Source organism: Dromiciops gliroides, chromosome 1, assembly GCF_019393635.1.
Source record: "Dromiciops gliroides isolate mDroGli1 chromosome 1, mDroGli1.pri, whole genome shotgun sequence".
In the NCBI taxonomy this organism is placed as follows: Eukaryota; Metazoa; Chordata; class Mammalia; order Microbiotheria; family Microbiotheriidae; genus Dromiciops; species Dromiciops gliroides.
Window position 1 is genome coordinate 302,883,004 of NC_057861.1, and position 13,649 is coordinate 302,896,652.

The 13,649-nt window shown below is 39.2% G+C and overlaps 1 protein-coding gene across 1 annotated transcript in view; it reads left to right on the forward strand.

Annotated features, from left to right (window-relative positions):
• The window catches only part of CCBE1 (collagen and calcium binding EGF domains 1), a 356,051-nt gene that overhangs the window by 332,484 nt on the left and 9,918 nt on the right, over positions 1-13,649 (forward strand). The window contains exon 7 of the mRNA XM_043978435.1: positions 1,245-1,330. Within this exon, the coding sequence (XP_043834370.1) occupies positions 1,245-1,330 (86 nt within the window). The remainder of the gene's footprint in view (positions 1-1,244; positions 1,331-13,649) is intronic.

Here is a 13,649-nt window from a genome sequence, read left to right on the forward strand (position 1 = left end):
AGAATCGGGTTGAGCAAAGGTATAGAGGTAGAAAGCTTTAAAGACAGGAAGAACAGGGGCAGCTAGGTAGCGCAGTGGATAGATCACCGGCCCTGGAGTCAGGAGGACCTGAGTTCAAATTTGGACTCAGACACTGGCTGTATGACCCTGGGCAAGTCACTTAACCCTAATTGCCTCACCAAAAAAATAAAGACAAGAACAGATCATGTATCCCATGTGATCCCTAAATCACCAACTGCACCACCAGTGATTATTTAAAGAGCTTAGTATGCATGGATTCCACATACTAGGTTGGTTTTAAGCCTTTTGGATGACATATGCCAGGTGACAAATTGTCCTGCCCACCACGTAGGTCCACACTATCTTTTTCTTTGCCATTTAAATATCTCAGCAGAACAAATTCATTTGGCAACCGCTGCTGTCTTTGCTCACTTACCCTCTCCAGGTTTTGAATTTTGGTTTCTTCTTTTCTGTGTCAAGAAGATGATATTTTATTGACTATTGACTCTGTGTTCCTATCACTCTTAGATTCCTGTGTCATAGTGAAAACAATTTTATAATGAAACCCTAGAACATGGAAGGCCATACTAGTTAACCCTTTGGGTTAGTCTGGGTATGACAATGTTCTCCAAATGCTCCATCGGTTTTAAGATAGTTGCGAATATGGTTAGTATTCCTAATACCTTCAGATGATCCTTTGTTTACCAACTTGGCTTCAAGTCCCTTACATTGATGTCAGTTCCCAATTCCAAACTGTGCCTCTCACAATCTTGCCCTATCTGGAAGTGCTTCCTGAATAGCAGATGAATCTGCAATGAAGACCAGCTTTGTGTGTGCTCCAGAATCTTGTTGGGATTTGGATATAATTTACAGTGCATGAATAATTGGCCCTTTTAGGTCAGTATAAATCATGTCAGATTTATAGGGCCTGCCTTCTAGAGAGGTACTGATAAAAGGGTAGTGGCAAACAGTTTCACATCACAAAGTAGAAAAGCTCTGGGGACCCTTAAATCGAAACAGCTGGGTTTGAAATGCAGCAAGGTCTCTTTCACACCATTCCCCCCTGACCTGTGGCCCTCCCATCAGTGACTGAAGAGCTGTACAAATTGCTAACATGTATACCTTGCACGTTTCAGGGTCAGAATAGAAGCCTGCTGATGCCTCCATGCACAAGAGATGATTCTTTTCAATGTTTTAGATCTAACTGAACCAGTCTTCTTTCCCAGGACATGATGAAAAAGTAGAGAATGTGCTGAAGGCAGGAACCTGCTGTGCCACTTGTAAGGAGTTCCACCAAATGAAACAGATGGTATTACAGTTAAAGCAAAAGGTATGCTCTCTGGGCCTATTTTGAAAAAGGGAATTGTGGGCAATGGGTCAAAGTGGAGTCACATTTATTAAAGTAAGGGGGAAAGTGTCTAAGGCATATACTTAGGAAATTAATTCATTGACCAGAATAGTATTGAGCCCCCACTGAGGATAACCTAAGCTCTTAGAGGGCAGGGTCTATGCATACTCTTCTTTGGAAACCCCCTCGCACTGACCAGTACTGTTTCTTATCCATAGTACAGTTGGTGCTCTATAAATGTCTGCTGAATTTGTTGAGTTTTATTTGGTGCTCGGGAAAATATACAAGCTCTTGCCCTAGGAGTTTATAATAAAAAGGAAAGGCAAATAAAATATAGTAACAAGAAAGTTTCCAGTATGAACGCCGTTGAAAAAGAAAGTTTTCAAAGTCAAGTCCCAGAGCACTATGCACAATATAATCACTTTGCTGGTGGTGAATTTATTTGGTTGGGCCATGTAGCACACTATAGATCAGACCAACCAACACTATTTGTTATATATATTCCCTGAGTTTGAAATGACTACTCTTCCTGACACATGTTCCCCAGATACAAAGTCCCCCACATATGCTCTAATTTGATTTTTGAATGTGAACAATGTTTTGTCTGCTGAAGTTCATCTTGAGCTTTTTGAAGTTTGAAGCTCAATAATTATAGAGGATTTTCAGCTGACAAAGGATATCCAAGTGGTATGCAAAATGTGGAGAAGGAAAGCAGGGTTTTAGGGATGAAACTTCATCTGGGGAACACATGTGCAGGACAGCAGCCATGTTTAACAAAGGGCACACCCAACCACAAATGGTTATAATTGATCAATCCCTTTTATAGTATTGCCACACAAGCCTGACAAGAGATCATTTCAGAAAGTAAATGATTACACTATGTCTGATATACTAGGAATTTACCTTGTAAACCAAGCTTGTTATAACAGCCCTTGAGAAAACACAGAACTCTACATGGAGAAATCAATCAAAGTTTGTGTAATGATGAATAAGTGAATACAGCTTTTAAAATATCATTCCTGAGGTTGGCTGACCTGTTAATATTGTTAATGATTAATAAAGTATGTGGTTTGTATCTGCTTTTAACAAAATTCTATTTTGTCTAATTGGTTTTACTATGTGTTCTTAGTACAACAAAAGGGTATAGAAAGCTTTTAACCTTGAGATCAAAAGGCTAAGTAAAAGTATATAATTTTTCCAAGCTTAGAAAACAGTCATGGCTCTATGGCTACCCAGCTGTGTGACCTTGGGCAAGTCACTTTTAAAATAATAGATTTGTATTGATATCTTTTGTTTTTTCATTAACTGGATTTTCTCTCATAGAACCAACCCCTCACCATCCCTTAAAATAAAGATTTTTTCATTGAAAAAAATTTAACAAAACCAATATTCCACAAACATTGTGTGCCTTGGGGTGTCTTCTCTCTTCTTTGGGGCTAAGCTCGTTCTTTATAATGTCACAACATTCATTTTTTAATGCTTTGTGGTAGGGCTTTTCATTTACATTGCTGTAGTCATTATGTATGTTCTTTTCCTGGCTCTACTTTTCCTGCTTCTGCCTATTTGATTTTGCAATAGTTAAATTACATCTTTCTGTGCTTCTTTGTATTCATCATATTCACAATTTCTTTTATTACAATAATATTCCATGATATTCATGTGCCATAATTTGTTTAGCCATTCTCCAAACTGATGGTCATCTTATTTGTTTCCTCCTTTAACCTCTCTGGGCCTCAGTTTCCTCATCTATCAAATGAGGGAATTGAACTATGAATGAATCAATCAATCAATCAATCAATCAATGAAAAGCATTTATTAAGTACTTACTTTGTGTAGAGCACAGATAGAAAAGCAAGATACTCCCTACTCTCAAGAAGTTCACATTCTAATGGGGGAAACAATGAATATAGTTTTCACCTCCAAATTAGATGGTCCAGGGGGCAGCTAGGTGGCACAGTGGATAAAGCACTGGCCTTGGATTCACGAGGACCTGAGTTCTAATTTGACCTCAGACACTTGACACTTACTAGCTGTGTGACCCCGGGCAAGTCACTTAACCCTCATTGCCCCAAAAGACAAAAATACAAAAACAAACCCAAAAAACCCCAACAAACAAACAAATAAATTAGATGGTCCTTAGGATGCAGCAGCAAAGCAGGTAGTAATGCATCTTCTTTATTCCACTTAAACTCATATATCTTTCTTAAGGTTATTTGATAGTGCCGAGGACTTTGGTGTAAAACTTTTATTTTCTGAGTCTTCAGTACCTGTGGTGGCTGAGGAGGCAGGGACTGTAGCACCCATGAGAGCAGTTGCCAGGTCTTTTCCCCCAGTAGTAGGAGGGGAGGATTTGATTGCGATAGTAGTGTTGGTTTGATTCACCTGGAATAGGCTGGCTTCAATCACTCCTTCAGGACATCTTGCTGCTTCAGATAGCTTGACCTACCTGTACCTGACACTTGTCAGGTTGTTAATGGAGATGTCTGGCTCCTACTCCACAGGGCTTGCTTCCTGGGATGCTGTCTGTGTGGACTGAGCTTTAAGTGGAATAATTTGACCAAGGGAGTTCTCCTGGGGCTCTTGGCTATAAATGACAGTAGGTGACAGTTAGTCAGCAGTTGTTGTGTGGGGAAAGGAAAAGTGGACCCCTTCTCCACAATGATTTTACCCCTCAATCTAGATAAGGGCTTCTTAACCTTCATAGACTAAGTCTATGAACTTCTTAGAATAATGGGGTTTTGGGGACAGATGGGTAGTGCAGTGGATAAAGCACTGGCCTTGGATTCAGGAGGACTCGAGTTCAAATCTAGATTCAGACACTTGACACTAGCTGTGTGACTCTGGGCAAGTTACTTAACCTTCATTCACAAAAACAAACAAAAAATAATAATGGGGTTTTAAAACATTAATAATTGAGTAAATTCTCAATTTATTAGAGTTTAGTGAAGATCAAGTTATATTTTTCCCCATCTGAGTTCATAGCCCTTTTGAAATCTCTCCATGACCCCAGTCCATGCCCCACATGTTAAGAAATGTAGATGCCATTAATTCATTAAAATGTCTTAATTGCATAATAGATGCAAGCACTATACTAGGTTCTAGAAGAAGCAGAATGTTTATGCAGTCTAACAGAAGAAAAAGACCACAACACACATGACTTTAATATGTAATATCAAATATGAGATATATCAGAAATCTGTAAAACAAAATGCTTTGTTGTGGCTGAAACTTGAAATGCAGCATCTAGGAAAGCTATCATCTCACTGTGACACTTCTAATACAGGAAGTATTAAGGAGTTAATGGTTGTGGTTTGTTCTAACATTCAAGTATGAATAAAAATAAGCCTTCACTTCCCCTTTGCAGGCAAGGAAAGGCCATTTCTGTTCATTTTGAGTTGTCACAATGGGATAATCAGATCAGTCATTTTTGGCCTTCTGTGTTCCAACAAGGAAAACTAAATTTGTCTTGAACTTAAATAAAAATGTTATGTTTGTGAAAAGAAACAGAAACCACTGAAGTACAATGTGTGGGGTTAGAAGGGAAATCTGTGTCAATGGTCCCTAATGAGAATTTCAGCCATCACTTAAATAAACAAAGTTAATGATAGAAACAGTTTCCCTGGCTTAATCCACCAGTTTGCTGAATGTTGGTAAACACTAGCCAGTTGACAAATTTTAGCAGTGGTAGGTAGGTATTTAAATATCTAAGTAGGAATAAAACAAGAAGTGTGCAATTTTTGAGGGAAGGCAGACAAATAGGTATATGTGTATATAATCCAAAACCCACAAACATAAATATATACTAGTGAGGAAAGGAAAGCAATCAGTTGCATTGGGGTTAATGAGTACATACGTCATATTCTGTTCATCCAAGGCAGATTTCACAGAGAAACTAATTTTCAAGTTACATGTTAATTATTAGAGAATCATAACTTCAGCTGTCGCTCAGCTTATCAAATTACAAATCTTTCCACATTTGCTCACTGAAACCCAATGGGTAGAGGAAGGATGCTTCAGCTGTGAATACGCCAGTATGGTTTAATGGTAAAAGCACGGGAATTAGAGTTGAGGACTTGGGTCTACATTCTGGTAGACATGCTGCTGCCACCTTTGTCATCTTGGGCAAGTTGCTTAATCTCTCTGGGCCTCACTTTCTTCATCTGTAAAAAAGGGGGTAAGGAGAATGAAACTAGATGATCTCTAAGATTCCTTTCAACTCCAAATTACCTAGTGAGTAGAATATCCAACTGAGATAATTCCATAAGATTTTAGAAGTGCATTTCTAACAAGGGCCTGTACTATTTTTTTTAATTATCTGTATCAGAAGAAATACACAAAAAAGGACAAAGAAGATTTAGCATAATGCCATCTTTGGGGGGCAGCGAGGTGGTGCAGTGGATAAAGCTCTGGCCCTGGATTCGGGAAGACCTGAATTCAAATCCGACCTCCTACACTTGACACTTACTAGTTGTGTGACCCTATGCCAGTCACCTAACCCTCATTGCCTGGCAAAAAAAGTCATCAACAGAACTAATTTTCCAAACAATAAAAGTTAAAAAATGCCATCTTTGAGGTTCTCCTACATAATTCCTAGCATAGAGCTTGTCACACAGCAGGTGCTTAATAAATGTTTGTTTAATGAGCAAATGAATGAGTGAAAACACCTCTTTTCCATGAAGTTTTTTTTTGTTACTTCAACAATAAATGTCTTTTGGATTAAGCCAAGGACAGATCCACCTTATAATGAATTTTACTGTTTACCAAATAACATTCTAATGCTGACATTATAGGAATATCATCAGGAAGAAGTCATGTTAAAATGTTCCAATAGATCTTATACCAGTCATCACATAAGTAACACTGTGAAGCCTAATTCTGGAAGTAGGGATAACTGATAACTATATATGGTTTACAAAGAACTTTCACAGACTCATTGGATCCTCCCAACAACCTCTAAGGAAGACAGGTATATTATTAGCTTCTGGCAGACGAGGAAACTGAGGATTAGGAATAGCAGGCCACTTGTCTATAATCACATATGGCATAAGTGGCTAAGCCTACATCTTCTGACTTAACCCAAGTCTTCCACCAAATGGTTATGCCTCTAACACCAACCATCTGATACTTGTGGTTACAAATGAAAGCTAACCATTAATACAAATAAGCACTGGGCTGGCAGCGACAATGATATCCTGTACCCTAGAGAGTTAACAGTACCGCCATAAAAGATGGCACAGAGGTCTGATCAAGCAACTCTGATCCTAGCATGGCTACCCCCTACATTCCTAGTGGGGAAAACCAGCTATGAAAAACTGGATTTGGTTTACAAATGACGCACTTGGTCATTTATCTTTTAGACAGTGGTCTTTGTCCTGCCAACTCCTCAAAGATAAATTAGAGCCATGAACTCAGCCGGCTCCTCAGAGATCAGCCATTCTCCAGCACAAGCCTTTTGACATGATGAGGTGTGATTGCCAGAGGATAATTCCAGTGGAAACAAGACAAGAGAAAGGATAGTTTGGTACATTTTGCAAGGCCCACAGGGATGTAGGCTGAGTCAGGGATAAAAAGTCCAGAGGATGGCTTATTTTGTTATTGCCTCTATCCCAGAGAAGAGGGAGCAGGCTCTCCATTCCTTACCATGAGATAGCCCAACCCAGGCATGGAATGGTTCAGGGAGCCAGACAAAAACCCAGTTTGCCTTAAGAATTAATTAAGCAGGGGCAGCTAGGTGGTGCAGTGGATACAGCACAGGCCCTGGAGTCAGGAGGACCTGAGTTCAAATCCAGCCTCAGACACTTGACACTTACTAGCTGTGTGACCCTGGGCAAGTCACTTAACCCCAAATGCGTCACCAAAAAAAAAAAAGAAGAATTAATTAAGCAGGGGCAGCTAGGTGGTACAGTGGATAAAGCACTGGCCCTGGATTCAGGAGGACCTGAGTTCAAATCCAGTCTCAGACACTTGACAATTACTGGCTGTGTGACCCTGGGCAAGTCAGTTAACCCTCATTGCCCCGCCAAAAAAAAAAAAACAACAACAACAACAACAAAAAAACTTAATTAAGCAGTTTGTGCCCAGCACTATGCTAAATTCTCTAAGTATATAATGAAACATAAGATTAACTCTTACCCTCAGGGAGTTTATAATCTCAATGGAAGAAAAATACAAATTCAGTTCATTTCAACCAACGCTAACCAAGAAATATTACATGTGAGACAGGTAGTAATAATAAAATCAGTTTATATTTTACATACTCCTTGCATACTTACATAGAAAGCACTTTATAGTATATATCCACATTTACATATACACATATGTACATATATATGTATATATGTGTGTATATGGTATATACATATATATGTATATATATATCTTTATTTTATCCTCAAACTAACTCTAGGGACTAAGTGAAGTACATGTCATTATCCCCATTTTATGAATGTGAAAGCACGGGTAAGTGAGCTGGTTATGGTCACATACCCAGTAAGTTTGGAAGATGGGATTTGAAGCTGGGCCTCTCCTGAATCCAAGTTCAGTTTCCTACTATGTTGTGCTGCCCCTAAAAGCCTATACATAATCACAAGAAATAACTAGATAACAACCAAATGTAGTAGTGAGCTAAGAACTCTATTGAATGGTAAGACTGTTAAGTTTAATAGGAGGACAGAGGAGGAAGAGTTCAGTGTATTTATCCTGATAGCTTGATGGTTTCAAATTCTTATCTCACTTGTGCTTTTAACGAGCTGGTTGATTTGGAGAAAATTGCTTAACATCTCTGCAACTTGGTCATTTCATCTGCATGTATCATTTATCATTCCCATCTGTAAAATGGGCCACTAGTCAGCCAATGCCAGCCTACTTCTCAGGCTTGGGAAAAAAAATTATTTCCAAGTGATTCTGATATACTTGACCAAATGTAAAGTTAAATTTTAATGTTAAATTTGATTGATTGGACCCATGAAATGGAAGAAAACTGGGAGAATGTTGCTTCAACGTCCCTCCTAAACACTTTGCCTCCTTGCACGCACTTTATAGTTATTTAGAATTTTATTTTCAAAATTACATGTAAAAACAAATTTGATCATCAATTTCTTAAAACTTTGTGTTCCAACTTCTCTTCCTCCCTCCCTCCCCACCTCCACCTCCAAGAACTCAAGCCATTCAATATAAGCTATACGTGAGTAGTCATGCAAAACATCTCCACATTAGCCAGGTTGCGAAAGAAAACAGACAAAAACAAAACTTCAGATTAAGGAGCTATGAAAAAAATTATGCTTCAATCTGCTTTTAGATACCATAAGTTCTTTCTCTGAAGATGGATTGCAATTTTCCTAAGTCTTACTTTATAGTTATTACAAGGACTGGATCTAGGGATATGGGACAGCAGCACTTAAACAAACCAAAACCCTAACATCCAACCTTTACTTGCTAAAAGCACAGAGGAATTGAAAGTAGCCAGAAAAATAGTTATCCTGCTGAGGTCAGCCAGGAAACTGAAGTTAATACTTACCGTGTCACCCAATAAATATGACAGCATAGTGGGATTTTGCAAGGGTGAACAGAAGGGCCTCTTAGGAGAGGGGTGGAAGGGAGTCTAGGAGATTTTCCTGAAGAAAAGGGTCACCTGATCTGTAGTACCCAAAATCTTGACTGTAGAATGTATGATCATAAGATGTTAGAAGTGAAAAGGAACCCTCTGAGCCCATCCAGAACAGTTCTTCACCCTTTTTGTTTCCATTCAGCTAAGCCTATAGATTCCTTCATAGAATGGTTTTAAATGAAAAAAATAAAATACACAGAATTTTGAAGGAAATTAATTATATTGAAATATAATAAAACTGAAAAACAAATTAATGCTCACCAGGTTAAGAACTCCTGATGGCTCAATCCCCTTATTTTATAGGTGATGGAAGTGAAGCATTAGATAGGTAAAGGGATGTGCCCAATGACAGAATCTAGATTGGCATGATGCAATATAAAGAATGGTGTTGGGCCAGCTAGGTGGCACAGTGGATAAAGCACCCACCCATGATTCAGGAGTACCTGAGTTCAAATCTGGCCTAAGACACTTGACACATACTAGCTGTGTGACCCTGGCCAAGTCACTTAACCCTCATTGCCTTGCAAAAAAAAAAAAGAATGGTGGACTTTGCAATCAGTGAGTCTGAATCCTGTCTTTGCCACAAGTACTTGTGTGACTTGGGGCAAGACACTTTGCCTGTCTGAGCCTATAAAATGAGAGAAGTTGAATTAGGTAACCTCTACAGTTGCTTCTAGCTCTAAATCTACAATTGTAGGATCCTAGAAGCCAAGTCTCCTGATTCTCAGGTTTGTGCTCTTCCCACTATACCCCACCAATGAAGCTCTTATTCCTTATATTTGTTTCTTTCACCAGGAAGCAAGAAAAGATAGAATTTAATGCTTTCAGGTGACACTATTGGCCCAGCCCCAACTCTGTTAATAGAATGTGTGTTTTAAGTTGTTTTACCCATAGTGGGGAAAGAATTCACAAGATCAATCCACATATTATCTTTGAGACCAAAGGCACACATTTGCAGAAAGGCTGACTGGGTTTAGGAGGCCAACCTATGGCCAGGAATTTGAGCACAATTTAAGCATTAAATAATCCCTGAATTTGACCCCAATTTTGTAAAGTTCCTTGTTAGAATTTATTTAGCACTACCTTCTTCAAAGTAGAAAGGCTATCATAAAATATTATGACAGCCTTATATGACAGTCAGACACACAAGACACATATTCAGAGTCGTTTCATAATAGAGGTGTTTAATGTAAATATAGTTGACTTACCCTTTATGAATCTTGAGTTTATTCCACTGGAACGATAATATATTTCCATGAGCAAAGGAAATTGTCAGCTTGTAAAAAACATATCACAAGAATACCAAATTCAGAAGGTCCCCTGTGGGTAAAGAACAATAATGCCAGTGGTAATTCTCAGAATCATGTTTCATAATGAAGATATTTAATGTAAGCATTGTGGAACTTGACACCAAAAATAAACAATAGAAAGAAGTGTCTTTTGCTTCAGTGAAAATCTTTTGGCATCAGACAATTTGCAGTCCTACCTATATGTTATTGACACCTACTAATGTTTGCCCTAGTATTCTGACCATGGATCAACAGATGAATTTACTATCTTTGATGTGTTTCCCTGGAACCTATGTAAAGCCACCTGGCTATCTTTTGATTGTGTTTCCCTGTTTTGTTTTGTTTTTTAAGTGAGGCAATTGGGGTTAAGTGACTTGCCCAGGGTCACATAGCTAGTAAGTGTTAAGTGTCTGAGGCCAGATTTGAACTCAGGCACTCCTGACTCCAGGGCCGGTGCTCTATCTACTGTGCCACCTAGCTGCCCCTCCCTGTTGTTTTATTGTGAAGGTCAGTTCCCCAATGTGCAATATTGTTTGTAATATATTTGAAATAGAGGCCAGGAGATTAGTTCTGGGTTTCTTCTGTGTCGCACCTTTCCTGTAGATTACCTCGCAAGTCTCCCAGAACTTCAGCATGGAATGTAAGGCAGAGGAAGAGAGAGAAGGTGATAATCTGAATGAGAAACAGGAAAGTGAAAAGTGACCACCCTAGAATGGTTATTCTTTTGGCCAATACTACAGAGAAAGCAGCCAACACTATTAAAATAACAGATTGGACCTCAGTAGTTCTGTGTCCAAAGGTCAACAAATGGGATGTCCTGTTGCCTAGCCACTTTTTCACAATGACACGTGCTATGGCTAGAAATGTAAGGCTCCTCTGAACCAAGCACATATGTCCATAGTTACCTACCTAGATTACAATGGTGGCTTTGGAGGCTTCAGAGATCTCAAAGGTCTGGACGTGATCCAGAGTAGATCCCTCTCACAGGCTGCAACAGATCCTGGCCCGGGAGACTCCAAAATCTTTCCATCAGTCCAATTTCTCAGGACAGGTATAGGAAGGTTAATCAGTTTTGGAGAGAGATTATTTTTATCACTTTCCTGGAACTGTCTACTAACCTAGAGTTCATCACTGCCCACCCTCCCTTCCTCTCTGAGAAGCCCGTAAGAGACTTAGAACTCACTTTCTGGAGGGATCTCCCTGGAGCACCTCTGACCCTCAGACTCCACACATCCAAGCTGGTCCAGCCTGTCTGTGTTCACTGGAGCTCATGTGATGATGTTTCTGACCTCTGTATTAACTGATCTGTGCCTCCAAAAGGTAGCTTGGAGCATTTAAAAGCAGTGCAATTTTCATAAAAATGAGGCATTCTCTTGTTAAGCTGCCATAATGTGACAGAATATTGTAGATGGAGAATATAGCCAACTGGTTGTTGTGATTTAAGAGGTTGAAAGATCCTCTTATCAAAAATGTCTTCCTCGGGGCTGCTAGGTGGCGCAGTGTATAGAGCACTAGCCCTGGAGTCAGGAAGATCTGAGTTCAAATCCAGCCTCAGACACTTGACACTTACTATCTGTGTGACCCTGGGCAAGTCACTTAATCCCAATTCCCTCCCCCCAAAAATTAAGAAAAAAAGCAATACAAAAATGTCTTCCTCACTTGTCTCATGGTCACAGATCACCCTAACTTCTCACTCTTAATTATTCCTAATAGTTAATGATAACAATAGCTAGCACTTCTATAATACTTTATGGTTTGCAAAGCACTCTCCAGATGTTCTTATTTCATCCTCACAACAATCCTGAGAGTTAGGTGCTATTATTATCCCTATTTTATAGATGAGGACACTGAAGTAGACAGGGATTGTTGTTGTTTGTCCTTCATCCTCAAAGAGGACCATGACATCAGGGTAATGTTATGACTTGCAGTGAATTGTATTTAAAAGAGGGAGGGCTGTGCAAAGTCACCAACCTCACTCTCTCCTCCAGAGCCATTTGGGGTCAGTGGCAAGACATATATCAGGATGACTGGAGGTGGCCCCGGGCATTTAAGGCAATTGGGGTTAAATGTCTTGCTCAGGTCACACAGCTAATATGTGTCTGAGGTCAGATTTGAACTCAGCTCCTCCCAACTTCAGGATCAATGCACTATCCACTGTGCCACCTAGCTGCACCAGACAGGTATTAAATAACTTAATAAGAATCACTGAGTTACACTTTAAAGTAGAATTTGAACTTAGGTCTTCTCACCTCCAAGTCCAGTACTGTATGCATTGAGCCAATCAGCCTCCTCTGAGTTAACTCCTTTGGGTTACTTATTAGGATCTATGGCAAATTGCATACGAAAGTCTTTCAAAAATTTTAATACACGTATAAATTTAAGGAGCTTAGGTTCTAGATATGATAGGAACTGTTGATAAATAATGCAGCAAAACAAATCTGTTAAAGTTGAGAATAACTACATTACAGAATGTTTTTTCTACTCTCTATCAACTGAAAAACAAAGGCTACCATGATCTGGGTCAAGAAGAATTCACGTCCATATCAGTTATTAGCATAAAATCCAGTTTTCTTTTAAAAGCCTTTAAAGGAATTGGGAATTCAAATATTTCAGCAGATTACTTTTATCATTCATATAACCCAGGTTACTCTGATATATTGAAAGATTTGTGACTTCATTGATGCAGATGGGCAAACCCTTCATTGATACATATTGTTAACCTTTGTGTTTCAAGGGTGATGGTGGCCCAGGAATCACCACACAGCCTATCTTCTGAATCTTCTGACCCTCTCTGAATTTGAGGTTGCTCCTCGGGTGACTGAGTAGTCTAGGTAAACAAAAGCCTTTTACCACATCCAATCATGAAGCCTTTCCAGGTTAGGACACTCTGCTTGTGCTCCATTGATAAAGCTCAGTGTAACATGGTACACATGGGGAAGGGTGGATTTGGAGTCACAGAGTCTTGGTCTACCCTAGGTCTATCCTAGGTCTACCACTTTGCTTCTTGTATGACCTTGGTCCAACTTCCTTGGAACTCCATTTCCTCATCTTTAAAGTAAGGGGTTTGAAGTAGTTTGACACAACAAAAAGAGTGCTGAATTTGGAGTCCGAAAACCTGGGTTCAAATCCTTGCTCTGACACATTGTATTTATGATTTTGGTAAGTCACTTAACTTCTTTGGCCCTCAGTTTTCTCATCTACAAAATGAAGAGGTTTGATGAGATGACTTTTGAGGTCCCTTCTTTGTCTAAATACATGATTTAAATTAATGCTTAACATTTGAAAAGCCAGGGTGACTGCTAACTCTGAGGAGATATTGAAGGAAGACTTTGGTGAATGACAGGCTGAGTTATTAAAGTTTAGAAGTTTCAACACTACACAAAGATTTTATGAACCTTATTTATTT